Here is a 26,318-nt window from a genome sequence, read left to right as displayed (position 1 = left end):
CCATAATTACAAGACAGCAACAATGGTTCATTGAATATTCTTCCTGTCTTTTTCCTAAGAAATGTACTGTTCAAATGGTTGAGATCATACTGTATTTATACCCTTTTCTCATATAACACTGTATGGTTTGCATTTCCTGTGTGATTAAAAATTCTTCAGAAACATAATTTTTAACTGCATACTATGACACCATAGGGATCGGTCATAATGTAATCATCACAAGACATATAGGCTGATTTCCTATTTTCCTTATTTATAAACACTGCTGTGATAAACATCCATACATATATCTGTATGCAGATCTTTCTTTTCTTGAGATAAATACCTAAAAGTAGAATTACTAAATCACAGGGTATGAACATAATCAAAATTTCTGGCACATTGCCAAACTGACAGCCAGAAAAGGTGAGCCCATGTATTACCCTCCCTGTTTGAGTTCTATCTATTACAAGAGTTCCTATTGCTCTGCTAATTCTTTCAAGAGGGAAGTGATGGTGATGGGCAAGGACAATGAACAAGAAAGGCCTGACCGGCTCGGGAATTCTATCAATCAATCAGTTGGAGTCAGTGCTAGATCAAATAAGCCCTTTTCTTTACCTACATAGACATACACATAGAAAGAGGGTAGGCAGAGATGAACAACAACATTCTCAACTCCCAGGCTCAAAGTGCAATGAACCAACAAAGTAGATAAAAGAAGTTTAGCTAAAGCTCTTCCATTTATTTACTTGCTTCCAAACAGATCAGCTGCTTCTCACTGATGCCATGTCTTCCTAAGAAGTCAAAGCTAATAGCAGTGGCCCAAAGTTAAAGTGCTCAGAGCTCCCTGGAAACTGCACAAGCATTTTCAATCCTATGAAGTAGCCAATGCTAGAGCCTCAATTGGTCACACTTCAGATAACTCAAAAGGGAGAAAACCTTTGTCAATACAGAAATGTGTGTTTTGTCTGAGCTCTCGATTTGATTACAGTAAGCTGGCATCGGCTCATTCTCATCAAGTTACACAGAGAGATTATAAAAAGAATTAGCAAAAATACCCAGCATTTTAGTGTCCTTCATATGAAGGAAAAGAAAACAGAATTGTAAAGGAAAGAGTAGCAGTGCTTTCGAACTAAAATCAAGGAACATTAGCATGATCTGGAAGAACACTGCATTTGCTGGGAGTCCAGAAGGCCTCGTATCTTTTTCTACACTTTGTCCTAGCTAATCATCCTGTGAAATATTGCCTGCTGCACTGTAGCAGAGGTTTAAAAAAAGCAAAAATTTTTAAAAGAATGCCTTAATGAGTGAAATCTGAGGTGAGGATTGAAAACCAGTCCGATGTTGTATGCATGCTATACATTCCTAGAACACATTTATTTTAAGACGTTTTTTTAAAAACCTTACCCCAGAATATGATTTTATTGATTTTTAGACAGCAAGGGATGGAGGGAAGGAGGAAGAGACAGACAGACATTGATGTGAGAGAGAACCATTGACTTGGTTGCCACCAGTATCTGCCATGACCAGGACTCAAATGCACAACTAGGTGTGTGCCCTGACCAAGGATTGAACCTGCAATGTTTTTGGTGTTTAGGGGACAATGCTCCAACCAACTGAACCAACTGGCCACAGCTATTTTAAGACTTGTTTAATGTGAAAATTACCCAGGTGGTCTTAGTCAGTATGGCCAAGCAAAGGACAATAATAAAACTATGTAGTTAAAAGTTAGTTAACATCAGGGGTCAGAAAAATTCCACAAATTCCAGCTTAGCAAATGGCCATTAAACTTAGTTTGATATATTTATCTTTTAAGGTGAGTGGCCAACTTACTCCCAGTGATGTTATTACTTTCTTGGACAAGTGAATTCTAATGCCTTCCACTCACTGAGGCTCCACACTGGTTTTCCTACTGGCCTATTGAAGTAATGGCCAATATGAACTATGGAAAAATTTTAGTCAGTGATTAAAACACAGATCTGGCTAAATCTGAAGAATGCTTCATGTCCTGCTTTTGTGAAATGAGAGAAAACAAGGGGGCTTTAAGGAAAGGGTGGCCACTCTGATTTACACTTGGCTCATGCAGATAGCTGTAAGAGGCAATTATTTCTTTTATGTGCATTATAAGCTAATTCAGAAAATTTCTACTATTATTCAAGTTAACAAGCTTCAGGCTCATGGGAGGGTTTTCAAAGACCCGGTAAAAGTAGTGGAGAGTTCAGAAATGATAGAAGGAAAATAGAGGGTACCATACAGGCAGCTAATTAACATCTTGTAAGACCTTTCACTAAAGCAGCTGGTATAGTCACATGTTCAGAAGATTCACAGAATTTTTAGAATTAAAAGGGTCTTTAGAGAGCATCTAGCTCAACCCCCTCATTTTATGGATGGGAAAACTGAGACCAGTTAATTGCCTCAGGTCACTGTGAGTTCACAGCAGAAGCAAGGTGACAATTTAGTATGTTCTGCCTCCAGTATAAAGTTGCTACATTTGCTTCTAAAATGACCAAGTTTTCCCAAAGGACTAGCATCAGACAACATCTCTATTTCCTTAAGTTTTCTTTTAAGATGCAAAATATCTAGCAAACAATTTGACTGGGGATTTGTTAAGAAATAATATATCTTCGTAGTTGTTATATCATTTTTATTATGTAGTTCAGAAATATATTTAACATGGCAGCTCTCATCTTAATCTATTTGGGTTGTTCAATATAACTATGCTTCTTTTAAAAACAAGTCTCACAAAATTTGACATTTTAGGGTGGGTCTTTATGTTGTGGTCCCAAAACACGGATTATGTCCACTTCTATTATTTCTATTCCCTTTGCCAAGCATTTCTTTCAAAGGTCCCTGAGCTGAGTATCTGATTAGCATATTTATGAGACAACTGATTCAGCTATGTTAATTAGCAATTCTACTTAAAAAAAAAAAAAAAAAATCCCCAAACTGGCCAAGAGGGGGAGTAGCTAGCTCTGTCACTACCATTTCCAGGCTCTATGTCTCTAGCCCAGGATGGTAGATTTCTGGTATGGAACATCTAACTTAAAATATGGATGTATAAGATTACTGTGTAGGAAAGAGGTGAGTCCTTAAACTCAGAGGTACAGGTTTAAAATATGGGAAACCTGAAAATCTTGTTGCTGCCTAAAGGAGTGTTCTGTATTTCACCCAGATCTGAAAATCTATGTGCATGGGGGCACACATGTGCACACACATGTGTAATTTACAACTTAAAAACTAATTTATAGGCTTATAGTCTTTTCAAGGTGTGCAGACAATAGAAAATTAAACGTGTAGAACAAAAAACGACTTCTGAGATAAGGAATATAGGGTACCTGGATCCAAAATGCCAGAACTGACTGTAGCTCATGGAGGCAGAATGATGAAAAACTGGGAAAATGGATGATTTCTGCTTAAATAAGATTAATGTCCTAAAAGTCTCGAAGCCTTATTTTATTGGCAAGTTTATAAAAAAAGTAATTGCTTCTGCCTTAGAAAAAAAGTGTTATCTCATAAACATGACTTGAGTTTTGATGACAGAGGAAGTTGCCTGAGCTCAGGGTCAACACTTTGAATTTATACTGTAATCTTGAAGATGGAGGAACGCCCCTTTGAAGTTGCCTGACCCCATAGGTTTCCATGTGTCCCTTTGATATTTCCTCATTACGTTCTTAAGTGTTCTTTGTGTTGCCTTACTGCCCCCATCTTGGTTCTCCAGCTGCCATCTTGTTACTCTGCCCAACTTCCTCTTTTCACTCACAGCAATAACCTGTGGCTTGGCTTTTACATATAATGGATTGGACAATTTATAATGAAAGCACCCTACCCTTGAATTCCTGAGGGTGCTATACAATTTCATTCCACATCTTCCTTAAGCCTTGGGGGTTAAAACAATCAATCGATCAACAAATGCAGCACCCATTTGAGGATTATTGGTTTGCTGGATAGCAGTCAACTGAGGTTTTACCATAAAAGCATTTAATTGTCTTAGAAAACCTAACTTTGAGGAAATATACAACATATCCCAGCTCTGTTCTGATCTCCAGAACACATTTCATCAACTACTTCAAAAAAATTAATCTGTGCTCACTATCTTTTTGACTATGCCATGTTTTAAATTAAAACCTGAAGAAACAAACTGGCATTTCACATTCATTTTTTGACCAGTTTTGAAACTGATAAGCAGTGTTAACACATTTATTGAATGTGAAGCCTGAAAGTAAAGTGTAAGAGAAACTGTTTTTCTGTCCTTTAAAAAAAAACAAAAAACATATGTTAACACTTACTGTATAGCTTTTTAAAAACTACACATTGAAATCATACAAGTAATGCTACAGAACCACTAAGAGTGAGACGGGGAAAGAAAAGCCATATCATCAGGCTCACAGACAAGAGAAGTCACTATCTATGGGATCCACACTAGGAGATATGTCTAATAAAAAACAGAGTGGAGTACTGAGTGGGGAGCAGCAGAGAGCAGCAGAGACTCTGAGCAGTGGGGATGAGAACACCATGTCTTTCCACAACCTCTGCAATTTTACAGAGATGATAAGAGCCTTGGACTACCCTTGACATGTTTCTATAAAATTTCTGCACACCAACATTTGCACTTATATCTGAAGTTCTTCTCTGCCTTGTGAAAGGTTTAGAATTGAACTTTATTGAAGTCTAAGAATGAATGAATACTCAATATTATTTATTAGCCACATAGAAACAGGATGTTGTAAAGCTAAAGAGTTCAATAAAATTTGAGTTTTGAACTTCCAGTCAGGATGACAGCATAAGTCAACAAAGTACTCACCTTCTTGCACAAACACATCAAATTATAACTAAACTATAGAGGATCCACCATTCAAAACGATCAGATATCGAGCTGAGCCCTGGCTGGTGTGGCTCAGTGGATTGAGCACCAGCCTGAGAGTCAAATGGCTGCCAGTCCGACACCCAGTCAGGGCACATGCTTGGGCTGCAGGCCAGGTCCCCAGTTGTGGGTGTATGAGATGCAACTGATGGATGTTTCTCTCCATACACTGATGTTTCTTTCCCTCTCTTTCTCCCTCCCTTCCCCTCGCTCTAAAAACAAATAAATAAAATCTTAAAAGTAAAGATATCAAGTTGAATGGAAGTCCTACAACTACGGAATTAAAGAGGAAACCACACCCATGCAGACTGGTAGGAGGGATGGAGATTAGTACTGGCCTGGTCCCACATGCACATGTGATGGATAAAAATCAGGAGGGATATATATGAGGAGCAAGGAGACCCAGCCCCACACCAGGCCCCTCAGCACAGTGCAGGATTCCAGTGCCATGAATATTAAGTCCGCCGAACTTCTGGCTGTGAAAAACCAGCAGGGATTGAGACTGTAGAAAACAGAAACCGCTAGAATCCCTGACAGTTCCTCCTAAAGGGCCTGTGCACTGACTTACTCGGACTCACTAACTCTGAGCTCCAGCACCAGGGCAGTGGCTTGAAAGGCATCAGAGACATTCAGGAGGAAGTGAAATGTCCAGCACCAGGTGATAGCTGGGGGGCAGCTTTCTCCCAGAAACAAGTGCTGGCAGAGGGCACTGTTCCTTTTCTGAGCTCTGTCACCATAGATCCACAGAGCCAGCATGCAGGAACCATATCTGAGACTCCATCAATCAGGGTCACACTTTTTGTCCCACCCTGGTGATTCCTTGATGCCCTGCCCCACCCAACTTTCGGGCCCATTGAGCAGTTTCCATTGGCTTTTCCATATGAATGAATGGCTTGTCTTGGCCCATGCTTCATATTTTCATAAATTCTCTCAAACAAGCAGCATCTGGCTTTAGCAAGTCCCATATCTCTAAGTAAGTTGCCCCAGGCCTGGCTAGCAGCAACTAGACTTGGTTCACAGCTTCGCCTCACCTGGGCACCCGAAAGCCCAGCACAAGTAGCAGCCATATGCTGATCACTTTATAGTTAATGTTGTGTTGCTCCAGACAGAACATGGGAGGTGGCTGACCTTGGACATGCCACCAGCAATCAAGGCTCAACTACAAAAGAAGGGTGTACACAGGCCACACAATGGGCATCCCTTGAGTGCCAGCTTGGGTGATAGGAGAGGCTGTGCCACTTAACCATACAGGATACCTATTACATTAGGCCACACTACCAAGACAGGGAGACATAGCAGCTCTACTTAATACATAAGAACAAACACAGGGAGGCTGTTAAAATGAGGAGACAAAGAAACATGGCCTAAATGAAAGAACAGAAGAAAACTCCAGAAAAAGAACTACACAAAAGGGAGACAAGAAAACTACTAGATACAGAGTTCAAAATACTGGTTACAGGGATGCATAGTGAACTTGGTGAGAACTTCAACAGCATAAAAAAGGAGCATGGGAACCATAAAAATGAACTAGTCAGACATGAAGGATACATTAATTAAAATAAAGAATAATTTACAGGTAATCAATAGTAGAGTGGATGAAACCAAGCATCAAATCAGCAATTTGGAATATAGGAAAGCAAAAATAATGCCTAATCAAAACGGCTAGAAGAGAAAGAATCCCAAAAATGAGGATAGTGTAAGGATCCCCTAGAACAACATTAAGCATATCAACATTGGCATCATGGGAGTGCCAGAAGGAGAAGAGAGAGATCAAAAAATTGGAAACCTGTTTGAAAAAATAATGACCAGAAACTTCCCTAACTTGGTGAAGGAAATAGGACATACAAGTCCAGGAAATGCAGAGTCCCAAACAAGATGAAAACCAAAAGGTCCACACCAGACATATCAAAATTAAAATGACAAAAGTTAAAGACAAAGAGAGAATCTTAAAAGCAGCAAGAGAAAGGCAATTAATTACCTACAAGACAACCTCCCTAAGACTGTCAGCTGATTTCTCAACAGAAACTTTGAAGGTTAGAAGAAATTGGCAAGAAATATTCAAAGTCATGAAAAGTAAGGCCCTACAACCAAGATCATTCTACCCAGCAAAACTATCGTTTAGAAGTGAAGGGCAGATAGAGCTTGACAAACAAGAAAAAAACTGAAGGAGTACACCAATATCCAATAAGCATTATATGAAATGTTAAAGAGTCTTATTTAAGAAGATAAAGATAAAAATTATGAATAATAAAATGGTAACATATATCTATCAACAAATGAATCTAAAAAACAAAATAAACAAGCAGAACGGAAACAAAATCATAGATACAGAGAACATTTTGATGCTTGCCAGATCGAAGGGGGGATTGGAGGATAGGTGAAAAAGGTGAAGGCATTAAGTACAAATTGGGTCAGGATGGAGGCGAATAGATAGACACGCTTCGCGTCCTTCCACAACCATAAGAAGGACTGCATCTACCTCAAAACAAAAAACAATCAAAACTACCAGAAAATTGAACTGCATGGAAGTCCAACAAACAAAGATATAAAGAAGTAATACTCATCCAGATGGGTGGGAAGGGGCGAGACAAGGAGCTGGGGTAACAGTGGCAGCAGCAACAAAGCAGTGGCTGTGGTCAGCTGGTATAACAAGGAGTCACACATTATAAAAGCCGGGAGGCCTGGCTGGTGTGGCTCAGTGGATTGACTGCTGGCGTGCAAACCAAAGGGTTGCTGGTTAGATTCCCAGTCAGGGCACATGCCTAGGTTGCCAGGCAGGTCCCAGGTTGGGGGCGTGTGAGAGACACCACACATTGATGTTTCTTTCCCTCTCTTTCTATCTTTCTTACCCTCACTCTAAAAATAAATATAATAAAACAAAATAAGCCAGGAGGGACATCTGGGGATCAATCCCAGTCCTAGGCCAGACCATGCAGCTCACGGTTCCAGCGCCAAAAGCCTCATTTGCTTTTGGCTGTGAAAACCAGTGGGGTTGGGGCAGCAGAAGAAACTGCTGTTCTCTAAGGAAGAGTCCATTTAGAGGACCCCCACAGTCCTAGAATATATGTAAACCCACCCAACCTGGGAACCATCACCAGAACAACAGCTAGAGGGATGCCTGTCTCACAGGAAGCTGGTAAAGTGACTGGAAAAGGGCCTAGTGCCAAGGCAGCAGCATTGTTCCCTCTCGGACCCATCCCCAACAATATAGCCACAAAATGGTGAAATGGGTCAGCTGTAATGACAAATACCTAAGGCTTCGCTCCTTACAACATAACAGGTGCAACAGCTCTACCTAATACACAGAGGCAAACACAGGAGGATGTCAAGTTCAGGAGACAGAGAAGTATGGCCCAAAAGAGGGAGAAGATCAAGGTTCCAGAGGGAGAACTAAGCGATGAAGGTAGCCAACCTGACAGAAACAGAGTTCAAAACACTGGCGATAACGATACTCACAGAAATGATTGTGTATGGCAAACACAAAGAAAGAAGTGAACACTACTTAATGAAATGAAGAAAAATCCACATGAAACCAATGGTGAAGGAAAGGAAGCTGGGGTTCCAATAAACAATTTGGAACATAAGGAGGAAACAAACAACCAGTACAGAATGAAGAAACAAGAATTGAAAAAAGTAAGGAGAGGCTTAGGAACTTTTGGGACATCTTTAAATGTACCAACATCCAAATTACAGGGGTGCCAGAAGGAGAAGAGGAAGAACAAGAAATTGAAAACTTATTTGAAAAGATAATGAAGGAAAACTTCTCTAATTTGGTGAAGGAAATAGACATACAAATCCAAGAAGCACAGAGAGTCCCAAAGAAGTTGGACCCAAAGAGGACCACACCAAGACACATCATAATTAAAACGCTAAATGTTAAGGACAGGGAATCTTAAAAGCAGCAAGAGGAAAGAAGAGTTACCTACAAAGAAATTCCCATAAGACTGTCAGCTGATTTCTCAAAAGAAACTTTGCAGGCAAGAAGTATTCAAAGTGATGAAAAGCAAGGACCTACAACCAAGATTACTCTATCCTGCAAGGCTATCATTTAGAATGGAAGGGCAGATAAAATGCTTCCCAGGTAAGGTAAAGCTAAAGGAGTTCATCATCACCAAGCATTATATGAAATGTTAAAGGGATTTATTTAAGAAAAACAAGAAGTTCAAAACTATGAATATTAAAATGACAACAAACTCAAAACCATCAACAACTGAATCTAAAAAACAAAAACAAACTAAGAAAACAACTAGAACAAGAAGAGAACCATATATATGGAGATCATGTGGAGGGTTATCAGTGGGAAGGGGTAAGGGGGAGAATGGGGGAGGGTGCAGGGATCAAGAAGGATAATTGGTAGGTACAAAATAGAGGGGGACATTAAGAATAGTAAAGTAAATGGAGAAGCCAAAAAATTTATATGCATGACCATGGATATGAACTAAGGGGAGGGGGGTGTTGCTAGAGGGAAGGGAGTTATAGGGCAGAGGGGGGAAGAGGGGAAAAATTGGGACAACTGTAATATCACAATCAATAAAATATACAATAAAAAAAGAAGTACAAATTGGTAGTTTCAGAATAGTCATGGGGATGTAAATTACAGTGAAGGAAATAGAGTAGCCAAAGAAAACATATGTATGACCCATGGACACGGACAATGATATGGGGATTGCCTGAGGGAGTAGGGGAAGAGCTGGGTAGAATGGAACAAAGGGGGGGAAATTGGGAGAACTGTAATAGCATAATCAATAAAATATAATTATTTTTTAAATTAAAAATAAAATAAAAATAAATGGGGTAGCTTGGAGGAGGTGGCCTTGAAACCTGGAAAAAGTTTTATATGCTTCCCTTCATGCTACCAACAGACTAGCCATTTCTAAAGAGCAGGATTTTTTCCTTCTAAATTCCACCTTAATTTCTAATTTCCTTCTTCATCCTCCAAGTAGTAATTTTTAAATATCAGCATCTCAAGTTTTCAAAGATGACCTTCTGATTATCTTTCTAAGTTTTCTCCTCAAAGTAAAAGAAAATGCTTCGGTTACTGACTTGAATGAAAAATGTTATAATCAAGAGAATATCATTCTTTTCAATACATAATCATACTAATAATTTAGAGACCAAGAGAGACAAGGGTCAGTCTAATGATGCCTTTTGCCAATGACACCAATCTTGATGTGATGCTAACATTGTTAAATATACTTTATAGGCATATGAGTTTGGGGGGTATGGAAAAATTATTTCCATCCATCCAGGAAGAGGAGAAAAAATTAAGACTAAACATAACTTTGAATACAATCTACGTACAAAGTATTTTTTAATGGGTACAGCATATGACATGCTACATATAAAAAACTTAGTTAACTACATTACAAATAAAATATGCTTTCATGATCTAGCCTAGGAATACAACTAACACTTAGTAAATTGTTTAATAAGTTTCAAATAACAAATCACAAAGCCAATATCAAAACTACAACCTGTTCTTTAGCTGATGACTGTCTTCTTTTTTTCTTTTTAAAGATTTTATTTATTTTTAGAGAGAAGGAAAGGGAAGGGGAGAGGGAGAGGGAGAGGGAGAGAGAGAGAGAGAGGAGAGAGAGAGAGAGAGAGAGAGAGAGAGAGAGAGAGAGAGAGAGAGAGAGAGAGAGAGAGAGAGAATCATCAATGTAAGAGAGAAACATTAACAGCTGCCTGTCACACACACCCAACTGGGGACCTGGCCCACAACCCAGGCACGTACTCTGACCGGGAATTGAATCAGTGACCTTTAGGTTCGCAGGACAACACCCAACCCACTGAGCCACACCAGTCAGGGCAGGACTGCCTTCTATATCACATCTAATTTAGACCAGCTTCTCACCATGGTAACAAGCCCTTTGCAGAAATACTCAAAGACATTTCACATCTCAAAATTTTGCCTTGTACTTCTTCATCACACATAATGTCAAGAAAAGAATGCTTCAACAGTACTATGTAATCAGAATGGCCTTTAAAACAGGCACAAAGAAAATCTTAAATCATTGTTATTAAAGTTAAATCTACTTCATAACCATCTTCAAACTGGGTGAATAGGACCAAAGAAAAGAATCCTGAGGTGTTTTGGACCCAATACTCTAGTTTTTTAAATCATTCATCTGTAACATTACTTCAGATACAATTGAAGTGCTTCTGAGTTGGCTCATACTGACTATTTCTTCACTATTAAAAGAAAGTTTGCATGTGTCATTGGGTACAGAAGATTGAAATAGGTTTGGTTGTGGCTTTACATAGATAGACTAAGCCAGACAACCAGCTAAAATGAGGTCAAGGAAGGAGGCCAGCATAATGAAGACTACAGTAGAGTAGCTACCTCTGACTTGCTGCTGCATGGAAACTCAAGAACTGAGCTTTGATCCTGTCTGTGTTCTACAGAGCTTCTAGGAACTCTATTTGTCTTTGGGAAATCCATTTTGAAATTTAATTTGAAGTCCACCATCTACAGAATCTCTACAGTTATTTTGACTATGTTTTCAGATGCCTGCTTTTTATTAGGAAAAATTTTTAAGTGATGTCTGTCAACAACATTATTCTGTATTCACCCAAGAAAAGAAATGAAAGCATTTAAATTAAACTACTTTAATCTATTTTTTGGACGCTTGCGACCATATATCCATAATGCCTACCATACATATTCTAATGAATCCAGAAGGAGTTTAGCAATAAAGATGTAGGGCTAACTTGCTCTTGGGATCCAACAAAGACGAACATTTCCAGAGAAAACTTGAACACTGAAAGAACAGATAAGTTCTGTAAAAGCAATGGTATAAACTTAACTATCAGCTTCTAAATGCCACTTGAATAAAAGGTGTAAAACAATCTCAGGAACAAAGCAAATGTGGATACTTACTTAGACCAAAGTACCAATACATACCATCAAACTTCTTGTAACGGGAAGCAAAGATGGTTTGCAAATTATTGCACTGTTCATTGACCACAGCTTTAAACTCATCTTTACTTTGCAGGCTGTACTTCTCCTCCATCTCTTGAGAGCAGCATGTATAACCCTGGGGGCAGACCTTCAGATGGTCACCTGAAAGGAAAAATGTAGGACACTCAATTTCCATCATCATTCATCAAGTCCAGGAGGGAAGAATTAAATTTAAAAGAAGAATTTGATGAAGCACACACTCTGCTTCATTTCCATCTGCTAGGTTACTGCAAAGGCCTAGGCATGTTATGAATGGCCACTTTAACTAAAAACACTCATTCCCTTCTTTGACAAATAAAATAATAAAGCCACTTCCAAAAGAGAAAAGAACTTCCCAATCAGGAAGTCTGCTACATCACAAGAAAATCAGTGTGGCCAGTAAACAGAGTATCATTCAATATCAACCCAAGTATCTTTTATAATTCTTTAAGATTCCATTAAAGTCACAGAAATGAGACATAGTTTTACTAACTTTGGGAGTTTGTACTTCATGAGAAGGAACCCTTAATGAAGAATGATTTATAAAATGTGACAACACCCCAAAAACTGAACAAACACACGAGGAATAGTTATATTGAGCGACAGCAGTGGAATAAGTGCATTTGCTGGATTATTTGAGTATATGATAAATCAAAGATTAATATTAAATGATCCTTAATTTTAAGATTTTCTCATCCAGCATCTTCTTTGCAGATGTTAAGACACTGTATTGACCTTATGATCCTGTGCAATGTAGCCACTCATCACAATGTAAATTAATGGTTTCCAATAAATGTAATCTTTATGTCACAAAGAAACCCTAAGGGTCAAGAGAAATGTCAAAGGCATATTACTCCACAGCAGACCATCCACAAAGTATATCCCTCCCCTACAACAACTGCATTTTGCTTGTGGTTTGGCCATGAAGGGTTTGAAGAGGTTTTTTAAAATAGATCCTAAAGCTCACACACATCTTGCTCCTCCTATCACAACACAAAAATTATGATTTAAAGATGCCATGCCTCTCCTTCATAATGACCACTACGTACTTTTGTCACTCCAGTATTAACTGGTGTTGCATAGGTACCCTGGTATAATTTTGTACAGATGTTTACAAGAATTCACTTTCACTGTTCTTTCTGCTATTGCTCTCCATGTTCCATGTAAGAAAAAATGGGATTTGAAAAGAATCAAGATCTCAAGAACTCAAGAACGAGTATACTATATTGAGAACCTATGAGCCTGTCAATGGTAGGTGTGTACAATAAATAAATGAAAAAAGAATGAAGAGCAAATCTTTCTAACAACTAATAATCATGGGAATTTAACTACACCATGAGCTGGCCTTTGTTGCTTTTTGGCTGCATGTACTTAGAGGAAATAAGACTTTATCTAAAATACCAAAGTGGCTGGCAGAGGGAGGGAGGGTGGTAACTTCAGATAAAATTGAGTTGGCAACTTATTTGACTAATACTAGGATTGTCAACTGCACATATGCAAATAATTACATAATCATATATACTCTTGATCATTCTTCCTTCCTGGCAATTAAAAAGTGGGGAGAGCATTACTGCCAGACAAAACGGGGCATACAGAATTAAAGGACTATTTAAGAAAAGAGGTAAAGAGAACAATCTTCAAATAACTTCATCCAGAATTCATGAAAGTCTTTTTGGCATTTTTGAAATCCTTGGTCAACAGATAATTCTAGCCAAAAAAAAAAAAAAAAAAGAGTTGGGAAGACTGTGTAGAAGAGTTTAGGAGCTGTAAAGCTGCAGAATATCTTGGATCTCATTAGTGAAACAAGAAGGGTTGCTAAGGCTCAGTTTTCTGGAAACACCTTTGTTACAACCAAAAACAAAACTCCCTCTTCACTGGCTTAACAAGTTCACAGCATGCCTTTGGTACTGGCACACATAATTAATGGAGAGATATCCAGTTGTCTCCTGGCTTCAAGGTTGAGGATTTCCCCCAATGCACGCTGAATACATAAAATAATACAAAGGGCCCCAAGTAGTATAGTGCTTGCTGTAGCTGTATTTAAAAATCCATATCAACTCACACCCACACAGAAAATTAATTGAACCTTGGCTGGCATGGCTCAGTGATTGAGCACTGGCCTGTGAATTGAAAGGTTGCTGGTTCGTTTCCTGGTCAGGGCACATGCCTGGGTTGTGGGCCAGGTCCCTGGATGGGGGCCTGTGAGAGGCAACAGACTGATGTATCTCTCACGCATTGATGTTTCTCTCCCTCCTTTCCCCTCTCTCTAAAAATAAATAAATAAAATATCTTTGTAAAGAAAATAATGAGAATGCTCAGAATAAGAATGTAAGATACACAGGGCTATTTAAATGAATAAGGGAACAGTTACATTTTAAGGTTGTCACAGGCTAAAATTCATCACAGGCCAATTTTCAAGCCCCTGCAAAGATTCTGTTGTAAAGTGTACTAAATTTCCAAGGCAAAACAATTCAAGAATTTATAAAATAATCTGTTAACCTACTCTTAGCAGGGTTCACACATACAATGAACTAAAGGGTCACTTACTGGATTCTACAAAAACAGGCTCCTATCCTAAGTCCAAGGAAAAGCACCCCTTTTCCCATGCCCAATGTGTGCATGCATGGACACACATACATCCTGAAGCCAGCATATTCTAAGAGACAGAAGGAAAGAATAATGTTCTACATTTAAGAAGGTGCTAGATCTGAAGGGTTTAAACTTACCCAGAGGAATTTTACATTGAGGAGACCATCTTTTAAAAACAGGTAACAGCAATAAAAGCTTTACTGGTAACCTGGCTGAAAGCAAACAGCACCGTTTACACTGGCACATAAAGAGCCCAGCAGAGCCCATGTGCTCCACCCTTTACATGCCCACCAAAGGTTCTCAGCATGACCTCATGGAGACCTACTTCCATCTGAACACTGGAACACATCACTGTTTTAGCAATTCCTAATAAAAAAGAAGAAAAGAGCCGACTTTCATTTTAGCCAGAACTTTCCAGAAAGAATTTATCTAATGGTAAAAGACTTGCCCTGTATGAAGGACAACAACAGGGGAGATACCTGGGGCTAATGTTTCTGCTGGGAAAGTCGTCTTCCCCTTGGCAAACAAGCTGTCTCCAACACTACACTTTGGACCACATAAGCCTTGAGTGTACCCCTTATTCTGTCTGCATTTCTAAAAAGTATTACTTGAAAATTAATTTGATATTCTTACCAAAAGCTTTGCCTGTGACGCATGCAGTCCAAGACACACTTGTGAATTATATCCCAAGACACACGTAGGCCACTGAGGTTCAGTGCCTTCACCAGTTTCTGCTCTTGAGAAGTACAAGGAGGGAAAAGGGGATATGGTCTTGGTGCATTTGAGAATGGAATTATAGCTCCACATTTTGGTAAGAACTCAAGCAACTCACTTTACTTTTATTTTTTAATTTTATTGTCTATTACAATTGTCCCACTTTTTCCCTCATTGCTACCCCCCACTCAGCCGACCCCATCTGCCACAGTCAATCCCCACCCCATTGTCCGTGTCCATGGGTTATTTATACCAGTTCCCTTACAAAACCCATCCCCTACTTACCCACTTATCTCCCTCCCACTCCCCATGATAACTGTTACTCTGCACCTTGTTCAATTTTGTTCATTTGTTTGTGTTGTTCATTAGTCTCCTGTACCAGGTGATATCATATGGTATTTTTCTTTCATTGCCTGGCTTATTTCACTAAGCATAATTCTCTCGAGGTCCATCCATGTTGTCATAAATGGCAGGAGTTCCTTCTTTCTTTCTGCTGCATAGTATTCCATTGTGTAAATGTACCAGAGTTTATGATCCACTCATCTATAGATGGGCATTTAGGCTGTTTCCAGCACTTGGCTATTGTAAATAGTGCTGCTATGAACATGGGGGTGCATAAATTCTTTTGAATTAGGGTTTTAGGATTTTTCAGGTATAATCCTAGCAGTGGAATCGCTGGTTCAAAAGGCAGTTCCATTTTTAGTTTTTTGAGGAAATTCCATACTGTTTCCATAGTGGCTGCATCAGTCTGCATTCCCACCAATAATGCACTACGGTTCCCGTTTCTCCACATCCTCACCACCACTTGTTTTTCGTTGATATGTTGATGATGACCATTCTGACAGGTGTAAAGTGGTATCTCATTGTGGTTTTTATTTGCATCTCTCTGATGGCTAGTGATGTTGAGTATTCTTTCATATGTCTGTGGACCCTCTGTATATCCACCTTGGAGAACTGTTTGTTCAGGTTCTTTGCCAATTTTTTAATTGGGCTGTCTGTCTTCTTGGTGTTGAGATGTATAAGTTCTTTATATACTTTGGAGATCAATCCCTTGTCTGAGGTATCATTGGCAAATATGTTTTCCGATATGGCTGGTTCCCTTTTCATCTTGCTGATGTTTTCTTTTGCTGAGGAGAAACTCTTTAGTTTGATGTAGTCCCACTTGTTTACTTTTTCCTTTATTTCCCTTGCCTTAGGAGATGTATACGTGAAAATATTGTTTTGTGGGATATCTGAAATTTTCCTGCCTATGTTTTCATCTAGGACTTTTATGGTGTCACGGCTTACATTTAAGTCTTTGCTCCATCTTGAGTTTATTCTGGTGTGTGGTGTAAGTTGGTGGTCTAGTTTCATTTTTTTTCAAGTCCCTTTCCAGTTCTCCCAGCACCATCTTTTGAAGAGTTTCTTCTCATTCCACTTTACATTCCTTCCCCCTTTCTCGAATATTAGTTGACCATAGAGACCTGGATTTATTTCTGGGCTCTCTATTCAGTTCCATTGATCTATATATCTGTTCTTATGCCAGTACCAGGCTGTTTTGATTACAGTGGCTTTCTAGTATAGTTTGATGTCAGGTATTGTTATTCCTCCTATTGCGTTCTTCTGTCTCAAGATTGCTATGGTATTTGGGATCTTTTTTGGTTCCATATAAATTTTTGAAGTATTTGTTCTAGGTCTGTGAAATAAGTTGCTGGTATTTTAATAGGGATTGCATTGAATTTATAAATTGCTGTGGGTAGTATGGACACTTTTAAAATATTGATTCTTCCCAACAGTGAACATGGTATATGCTTCCATTTATTTGTATCTTCCTTATTTTTTTTCTTCAGTGTTATGTAGTTTTTCGAGTACAGGTCTTTTACCTCTTTGGTTAAATTTATTCCTAGGTACTTTATTTTTCTTGTTGCTATAGTAAATGGAATATTTTTTCTAGTATCTACCTCTGATATTTTATTGTTGCTGTTCAGAAATGTCTTCGATTTCTGAATATTGACTTTATACCCTGCTATTTTGACAAATTCACTTATTAGGTAGGTCAAGTAGTTTTTTTGTAGAGTCCATAGGGTTTTCTACATACACTATCATGCCATCTGCAAATAATGACAGTTTCACTTATTCTTTTACAATTTGGATGTCTTTTCTTTCCTTTTCTTATCTGACTGCTGTGGCAAGAACTTCTAATACTATGTTGAACAGGAGTGGAGAGAGTGGACATCCTTGTCTTTTCCCTGATCTCACGGGGAATGCTTTCAGCTTTTGTCCATTGAGTATCATGTTGGCTTCGTGTTTCTCATCTATGGCCTTTATTATGATGAGGTATGCTCCCCCTCTATTCCCATTTTGCTGAGTGTCTTCATCATAAATGGATGTTGTACTTTATCAAATGACTTTTCAGCATCTATTTGTATGATCATGGGGTTTTGTCTTTCATTTTGTTTATGTATTGTATTACATTTTGATTTGCGAATATTAAACCATCCTTGCATCCCTGGGATGAATCCCACTTGATCATGATGTATGATCTTTTTAATGTGTTGCTGGATCTGGTTTGCCAATATTTTGTTGGGGATTTTAGCATCTATGTTCATCAGTAATATTGGCCTGTAGTTTTCTTTCATTGTTGTGTCTTGACCTGGTTTTGAATTAGGGTAACACTGGCTTCATAGAAAGAGTTGGAAGTATTCCCTCTTCTTGGATTTTTTTGGAATAGATTGAGAAGGGTAGGTATTAATTCTTCCCTAAATGTTTTGTAAAATTCGCCTGTGAAGCCATCCGGTGCAGGGCTTTTGTGTGCCGGGAATTTTTTGATTATTATTTCAATTTCACTCTTTGTTATCAGTCTGTTCAGGCTTTCTGCTTCTTCTTGATTTAGTTTTGGAAGATTATGTTTCTAGAAATTTGTCTATTTCATCTAGGTTGTCAAGTTTCTTGCCATATAGTTGTTTGTAGTAATTTCTTACAATCCTTTGTATTTTTGTGGTATCAGTTGTGATTTCTCCTCTTTCATTTCTGATGTTGTTTATTTGGGTCCTCTCTATTTTTTTCTTGATGAGCCTAGTTAATGGCTTGTCGATTTTGTTTATCTTTTCAAAGAACCAGCTCTTACTTTTGTTGATCTTTTGAATTGTTTGTTTAGTCTCTATGTCATTTAATTCTGCTCTGATCTTGATGATTTACTTCCTTCTACTCACTCTGGGCTTTGTTTGTTGTTGTTGCTCTAGTTCTTGTAGTTGTAGGGTTAGATTTTTTACTTGAGATTCTTCTATCCTTTTTAGGTAGGTCTGTATAGCTACGAATGTTCCTCTCAGGACTGCTTTTGTTGTGTCCCATAGGTTTTGGGATGTTGTGTGCTCATTATCATTTGTTTCCAGAAACTTCTTGATTTCTTCCTTGATGTCATTGTTAACCCATTCATTATTTAATAGAATATTATTCATTCTCCTTTAATTTGAATGTTTTTGAGTTTTTTCCTTGAGGTTGATTGCTACTTTCAAGGCATCATGATCTGAGAAGATGATTGATATAATTTCAATTTTCTTGAATTTGTTGAGGCTTGTCTTGTGTCCTACCTTGTGGTCTGTCTTTGAAAATGTCCCATGTACATTCAAAAAGAATGTATATTTTGCTTCTTTGGGTGATAGTTTCTATATATATCAATTAAATCCATTTGATCTAGAGTGTTATTCAATGCCTCAATATCTTTGGTGTTTCTTTGCTTCGAAGATCTGTCCATTGTTGACAATGGGGTGTTAATGCCCCCTACCAAGAGTGTGTTGTTGTTGATATCCTTCTTGAAGTCTTCCAATATTTTCCTTATATATTTGTGTGCACCTATGTTAGGTACATATATGTTTGTCAGGATTATATCTTCTCAATGGATTGTTCCCTTAAGTATTATAAAATGCCCTTCTATGTCTCTTTTTTATGGCCTTTGCTGTGAAATCTGTTTTGTCTGATATAAGTGCTGCTGCTCCAGCCTTTTTTCTCATGTCTATTTTCTTGGAATACTTTTTTCCATCCCTTCACTTTCAGTCTGTGTAAATCTTTTGTTTTGAGGTATGTCTCTTGTAGACAGCATATATGTGGGTCATATTTTCATACCCATTCCGCTACCCTATGTCTTTTGATTGGAGCATTTAATCCATTTACATTTAAGGTTATTATTGACGGGTATTTATTCATTTCCTTTTGTACCTGTGTTCCTCTCCCTCTCCTTTACTTCTTTTCCTTAAAGTATTCCCTTTAGTATCTCTTGCAATACTGGTTTAGTGGAGATGTATTATTTTAGCCTTTCTTTGTCTGGGAAACTCCTTATTTCACCTTCCATTTTTAAAGGGAGCTTTGCTGGGTAGAGTAGGTTTGGTTGTAGGCCTTTGTTTTTCATTGCTTGAATTTTTTTTTTTTTTTTTTTTTTTTTTTGCCATTTTCTTCTGGCTTGTAGTGTTTCTGTTGAGAAATCAGTTGATAGCCTTATCGGAGCTCCCTTTTATGTTATTTGCTGTTTTTCTGTTGCTGCTTTTAGGATTCTTTCTTTGTCTTTGAATGTTGCCATTTTAATTATGATGTGCCTTCAGTAGGCCTTTTTGGGTTCATCTTAACTGGGACCCTCTGTGCTTCCTTGGGACTTGCATGACTTTTTCTCTCATCAAATTAGGAAAATTTTCTGTCATTACTTTTTGAAATCAGATTTTATCCCATGGTCCTCTTCTCCTCCGTCTTTTATCCCTATAATATGGATATTGCTTCGTTTCATGTTGTCCTGCAGATCTCTTAAACCCTCTTCATTCTTTTTCAGTCTTTTTTCATTTTGTTGCATTGTTTGGGAATTTATTTCTACGTTGTTCTCTAACTCACTGATCCAATCCTCTGCTTCGTTTAGCCTGCTTTTGATTGATTCTACTGCGTTCTTCAGTTCACAAATTGTACTCTTCATTTCTTCCTGGTTCTTATTGATAGTTTCTATATCCTTTTTTATGCTGGTGTAGTTCTCAATAAGTTCCGTATAGCTTCCCTGGAGTTCTTTATAGTTTCCTTAGAGTTCGTTGTAGTTTCCTTTGAGTTTGTCGAGTTCATTGAGCTTCCTCATTACTATTGTTCCATCTATCGCTCCTTCTGGGAATTCCTCCTTTCCTTTTGGTGGGGTGTTGTTTCTGTTTAGTGGGGTGTTATTTCGCCTCCCCATTTTGGGCACTGGTCTTGTTTCTGCTTTTAACTCTGCTCTACTTTTAGCTGCTTTATAATTTGGCAATTCTCCTCTGAGTGGGGTCTTTACTGAAGCTTGGACACTGAGGAAAGGAGAGGGGACTCCCAGGTACTCGGCAACCCCCTTCCTCTGGGTGCTCTCCTGGGACCCACTGAACCGGGAGGGGAGCAGGGGATGCCCCCATGCCAGGGCCCACAGAGAAGCATGGGTCATTTTATTTTTAAAATGACTATTTCTACTTTAAGCACCCAAAATGGTTTATATTAAAATCCAGGGCATACATATTATTTGAAAGACATAATACCTGATGTTCGAGATTAATTCTAAAATGCTGTGTCTGAATGAGAGATGCCTTTTATTTCTGGCAGTCTCTTTTTAAACCTGGTGATCCCATATACTTCTCAATTTAAGAAGGACTTCACTTTTTTTCATTAGGCTCAGAAGGTTGAGCACAGAGACAAACAGGAACAAACGAATTCCATATGGAACAGGTAGACAGCCACTGCAGAGGTGGCACTCAGCACATGCATTTTTAAAGGGCCCTAGGTGATTCTAGTACATACCCTTCCACAAGAATTACTACTTGAGAGGTTTAAGCATTAGACCCTCAGAAGAGCAGGGAATATTAACCATTCATTTCAACAGTTCAAGTGAACAGTGGGCTCTGATCCACAGCTAACATTTGTATCCTATATTTCCCTAATTCAACCTCCTGCTCCCATGGCCATTGTTATGTGTAGCTCTTCATGCATCTCTTCCAGTCCCTTAAAATTCTTTTGTTTTCCTCTTTTTTTTACTCTACCCATACGGTTCTTTCTTACCCTACTCCACCTCTTTTAACTGCACATAACGGGAAACCAAAGGACTTTTACTTGTTGTACTTATTGAGAGTTCCCTGTTCTTGATTTAAAAAGCAGGTGAATTGAATGCTTTATGATTTCCTAAGGAAGCACCTAAATTAAGCTGTGTTTTGTACATGGCTCTTGATTAGTTTTTTATTTTTTTTCTTTGTGGGTCAGTAACCCTCAAAAGAAAAAAGGTCCCCTAGCCCTGTCCTAGGAGGGTTGGATGAGATTCAATGAAGCATGCTTTTTGAAGCTTAACTCTATGGCATTAAACACACACACACACACACACACACACACACACACACACACACACACACACTTGAAAAACCAAACTTTTAAAATCGCACCAGCTCTATATAATTTCTCTTTAGTTTTAATATCAAGGCCTGAGTTTTCCAAGCTGAACAAAGACAATCACAATAAATTACTACTCAATCCTGCTGAGTATGTATTGATTCATTTTTTCCCTTTTGCAGCAGTTCAAATCAATGGTTAAAGAAGTAGACAACTGAATATGAGGAATGTATTCCATCCTTTAAAAGGGGTCTGTGGTGAACAATCTGTAGAACTGGGCTTTCTCATTTTTTCTCATTTAATCATCTCACCAAAGGCTGGCTCTGAAGTGTAAATGGGATGGAGCTAATGCTTATTTATTTCAGATTGCTCATAACCCACCTTCCTGTAGAAAATGTTGTAAATGGTATTAGGTTCTCAGGCTACCCTCAGCTTATTTACTATGAACTTGACAATTTTTAACTATGACCTATAACCTCTGATACATCTCTCAGAAAATTCATTTTGAAGTCCAATTAGATGTCAAGAAAAAATGTCTCTCAGATTCTCACACATTGGGGGAGGGATGGTAATAGAGGATGACTTGTAGTAATCACGAAGGTGTTAGCTTTCTGAACCTCCAGGAGATCAAATAAATCTCTAGCGATTATTCCCCTAGAGTCCTAAATGAAGGAAAGAGCAGCCAGAAACCTTTATGTGACACAGTGGCAGAGAACACAGGCTTGCCTGCATTCATATGATTTGTAAGGCAGACCCCAACTGATTTTACCAATAGAGCACCTAACTGCCTTTGGTAAATAATAGAGACAAACTGCACCCTGAGGGTAAGGGTGGCAAGGAGGAATATTTGAGAAGAGCACATTGGAAAGCACTTAATTAATTGCAACTGTAAGAGACCATGATTTTGCATTTGGCCTTCCTTGCAGAAAGTGAGTGCCTCACCTGGATTTTGAAGAAAATTTAGCTCTTTAAGAGGGGTTTTTAAGAAATTAATTTAAAAGCTTCCAAAAACTTAACACTATTTGGATCTTTCACTCTGCAAGGCAAATGGTTGTCTAGGGATAAGAAGAATGTTTTAGAGAGTCAGGAATATGGGTTTGAGTCCCAGCTCTACGTCTTTCACTGTAGACTCTTAGAAATGTCACTTACCTACTGAAGCCTAAAAAAGTCCTATGTAAATAAGGAAGCATAATGTAAATGTAAAACACTGCAATTGCAAAACAAAGACAGAAATGAAGATCATCTATTATACTCTTACAAGCTACAGAAGTTCTCCATAAAGAGACTTTTCTGACAACTGGTACTAGGAAAGAGCAGCATCTTCTCTCTTCCAGCCATTTCAGGAATATACCTCATTGAAGATAGAATTTAGGGGAGTAGAGACAGCCAGAAAAGAAAACACGATCAATTAGTTGCTGAGTGGCATGCATAAGTGATGGTGAACTGATGACAACTAAGCTGACACAATGATCCAAAGGGCCATCATGAGCAAAGCCTTGGGAGCCTAAGGAGATAGTGGAGGCATATAATGTGGTATCCTGGAACAGAAAAAGATATTAAAGGAGAACTAAGGAAATCACACAAAAACTTACATGCAAATGTTCATAGCAGCCTTACTCATAATAGCCAAGTGTCTAACAATGAGTGGATAAACAAAAGTTGGTACAATGGAATATTATTCAGAGATAAGAAAGAATGAAATTCTGATATATGTTACAACACAGCTGAATCTCAAAAACACTATGTTAAGTAAAAGACCCTGTCACAAAAGTCCACATAGTATATGATTCCATTTATTTAAATGGCAAGAATAGGTCATCCTATAGACACAGCAGGTGATTGCCTAGGGCTCAGGATGGAGAATGAGAGTCAGGGGAATGAGCAGTAAGGAGGGATGGTTACAGTTAAAAGGTATGATATTTCTTTCTGGAATGATTAATATATTCAAAAATTGATTTTGGTGAGGATGCACAATTCTGTGAGTACATTAAAAGCCACCGTACACTGTAAATGGGTGGATTTGTTGGAGTATGAATTATATCACAATAAAACTTTTAGTAAAAAAAGCTATAGAAATCAGAATAAGGTACCAACTTTAGTTAATAATAATGTATCAAAACAAATGAGCAAAAATGGAACCAGAGGCATGGAAATAAGGAACAGACTGACAGTGACCAGAGGGGAGGGCAGAAGGGGGCAAGAAGGGAAGGGCCTAGTCAAGGAACAAGTATCAATGACCCATGGACATGGACAACTGGGGACTGACTGGGAGTGGGGCGGTGGGGGGCAGGGGAGAGCAACAGGGGGAAAATTGGGACAACTGTAATGATAACAACAATTTAAAAAGGCAAAAAAAAATGCATCAATATTGGCTTATCTGTTGTTACAATGTACCACACTAACATAAAATGTTAATAATAGAGACAACTGGGTGTGGAATATAAGTAAACTCTGCTATCCCCCCAACTTCTGTAAATCTAACTCTTCTAGAATAACTTTTTTTTTTAATTTTAAAAGCTAAAGAACTATGTGAGGAAAACTTTCGTCAGTCTTTTTAAAAATGCAAATACTTGATGTAATTCTAATATTGGGTAGCTACATTAAGCTATCAATTGCTGGGATAATTTTCCTAATCCCTCAATTTCTACTTTATTCTTTTTCTAATAGGTGTGTGTGTTCTGAAAATAAAACAGTTCTTTGCCATTGGTCTAAAGAATTACAAAAAGAGTTTCTGTTCACCTTCTAGATCTAAATTGATGTGACCACAAAGTGAGCTAAAACACAAGTTGTTGTAGAACTCCAGCCCTCTAAGTTACCTAAGAACCCCAGGAGGAACATACAATGCTCAACTTCATGGGAACAAAGGAAAAAATATCTAAAGGTTTTTAATAATCCCAGGAGGTGGAGGACCATATACATTAATCCATCCTCCCCCCTTGCAAAAAAGAGTGAAATTATTGCATATAATGGGCTATGTACCTCAAAAGCCTGAAGCCATTTGACCTAAACCTTAATAATAAAGCTCATAAATTACAGTCATAATGTGGATGTATAATTTGAGATCAACTACCAATCCGTAGGACAAATGCAGCTAGTTAGCATTTTGTAAAACCTTGCCAAAATATAGTTCTGAAGGGCTTAAGACTGTCAATTATTTTTAGGTGCACAAACCCTGCAAGGTAAGATAGAGAAGGGCAATCGGAAACACATATGTTTTGAAAATCAGTTTCATTATATTTTTCTAAGAATACCCTTTGTGTAAATATAGTTGGAAGAGTTAGGGTTGCTACTTTAAAACTCTAACACTTCATTTCAGTGAGCTTGCAACAGCTTTAAAATCCACTCCAGATAGAAATCAAGCCAGGCTTATTGATCTTTAAATAAGCAGATTATGAACTAAAACAAAGTTTATGTATGACAATCTCAGAACCCCTTTTGAACTGCACCAAAGGTTTACTAATGTAGGGCGCATCAACCAAAGTAAGTGAATGGCCTGAAATGCACACATTGACCTATTTTGCCAACACTTTAGAGCAGCTAGAGCAACCGCATCTATTTTGCACACTCAACCACTTTTTCCAGGTCCAGGGCTCAACACGATTATTAATGCTGGTGATTAACTCAAAATTCTTCAAGAAGTATGGGTACGGGAGTCAGTGCTAATAAAAGGCTCCTGGAAATGTGTTGGGAAACCATAGGGGTAGACTAGGGACAGGCAGGAAAAGATGGGGTGCTCTTGTTTTATAACTAACAAAGAAGAAAATCTTCCCTGTCAATGATTCAGGTGCACATGCCAGTTGTATCATTTGAGAGTCTTTCCAATACTAATTTGTGAATTTCACTGGCATCTTAATTAAACAGAATACCTAGGGATAAATAGATGATTCCAAATACCTTGGTTATACATTTACCTACAAATAAAAAGTAGCTCAGAAAGGAAACACCATTGACTACGTCTTTTTCTTTGGTGCCTAATAGTACTTCTGGAACCTGTGTGCCCAAGCTATGGATCATAATTGCTGATAGACCAAAGCATTAGTAGGACTACCTCTGAGATGGCTAATCAGATCAGGGTTGGAGGGTCACAGAGATTCCCAGGGTGGCAGAATGCTACACCCCCAGTGTGCTGAAGTCTTGTGATTGTCCCTGTGAGCAGTCTCCTGTCCATAATCACATAAGACCTTAGAGAAAGTGAAAGGAGTAAGGGATCCTTAGAAAAGCATTAGAAACATGCCCTTCCTCCTCCCCCCAGAGGGCTGACTGAACATCAGAACTTCCAACAAGGAGTGGTTTTCCTTATGATTTCCCAATAATCTTTAAAGAAACCCCCAGGAATCCAATTCTCAGATAACCTGCCATAGCCATTTAGGTTTCACAGCAAGATCAGAAAGGGTCAGTAGTTGACTGGAGTTAATCCCAAATGTAAAAGAGAATGAAGTTGGGGATGGGGAGACTCTCAGATACCAGACGCTTGCTCTAATACAAATATTAATGATTTCCCTTTGTATACATTTCATGGGTTGTGTGGGTCATGAAGATTTTCTAACATATTTCTTAAGTGTTTTCATCTTGGGTAACTAGGAAAATAAAAGCCCTCAACTTCTCTTTAGTCTCCCTTTTATGACATACCTCAAATTCCTCCCTCCAAAGTACAGTATGAGAATAGGTTTTCGGTTAATCTACTTCCTAGGAAAAATATACCTAAAGAACAACATATCCATTCATCATGAGTTCTTTCAAAGATATTTTTCCAAATGACAATCTCAAAAATCCTTTACACTAAAGTGAAAACAAAGTCCATTGCTTCACATAAAGAAAAATCACTAACATCAGATTTCAGGCCACACAAACAATTCTTTAAAATTCTAGCCAAACATCAATGAAATG

The 26,318-nt window shown here is 38.3% G+C and overlaps 1 protein-coding gene across 1 annotated transcript in view; it reads right to left on the bottom strand.

The window, feature by feature from the left end:
* Positions 1-26,318, bottom strand: part of GPC4 (glypican 4) — a 116,335-nt gene that overhangs the window by 28,241 nt on the left and 61,776 nt on the right. Inside the window, exon 2 of the mRNA XM_090264837.1 lies at positions 11,748-11,906. Coding sequence (XP_090120963.1) covers positions 11,748-11,906 — 159 coding nt within the window. The remainder of the gene's footprint in view (positions 1-11,747; positions 11,907-26,318) is intronic.

Source organism: Furipterus horrens, unplaced genomic scaffold (assembly GCF_987537825.1).
Source record: "Furipterus horrens unplaced genomic scaffold, mFurHor1.1.pri manual_scaffold_17, whole genome shotgun sequence".
Lineage (NCBI taxonomy): Eukaryota > Metazoa > Chordata > Mammalia > Chiroptera > Furipteridae > Furipterus > Furipterus horrens.
Note: the sequence above shows the minus strand (reverse complement) of the source record. Positions and strands in the feature narration are given on the sequence as shown.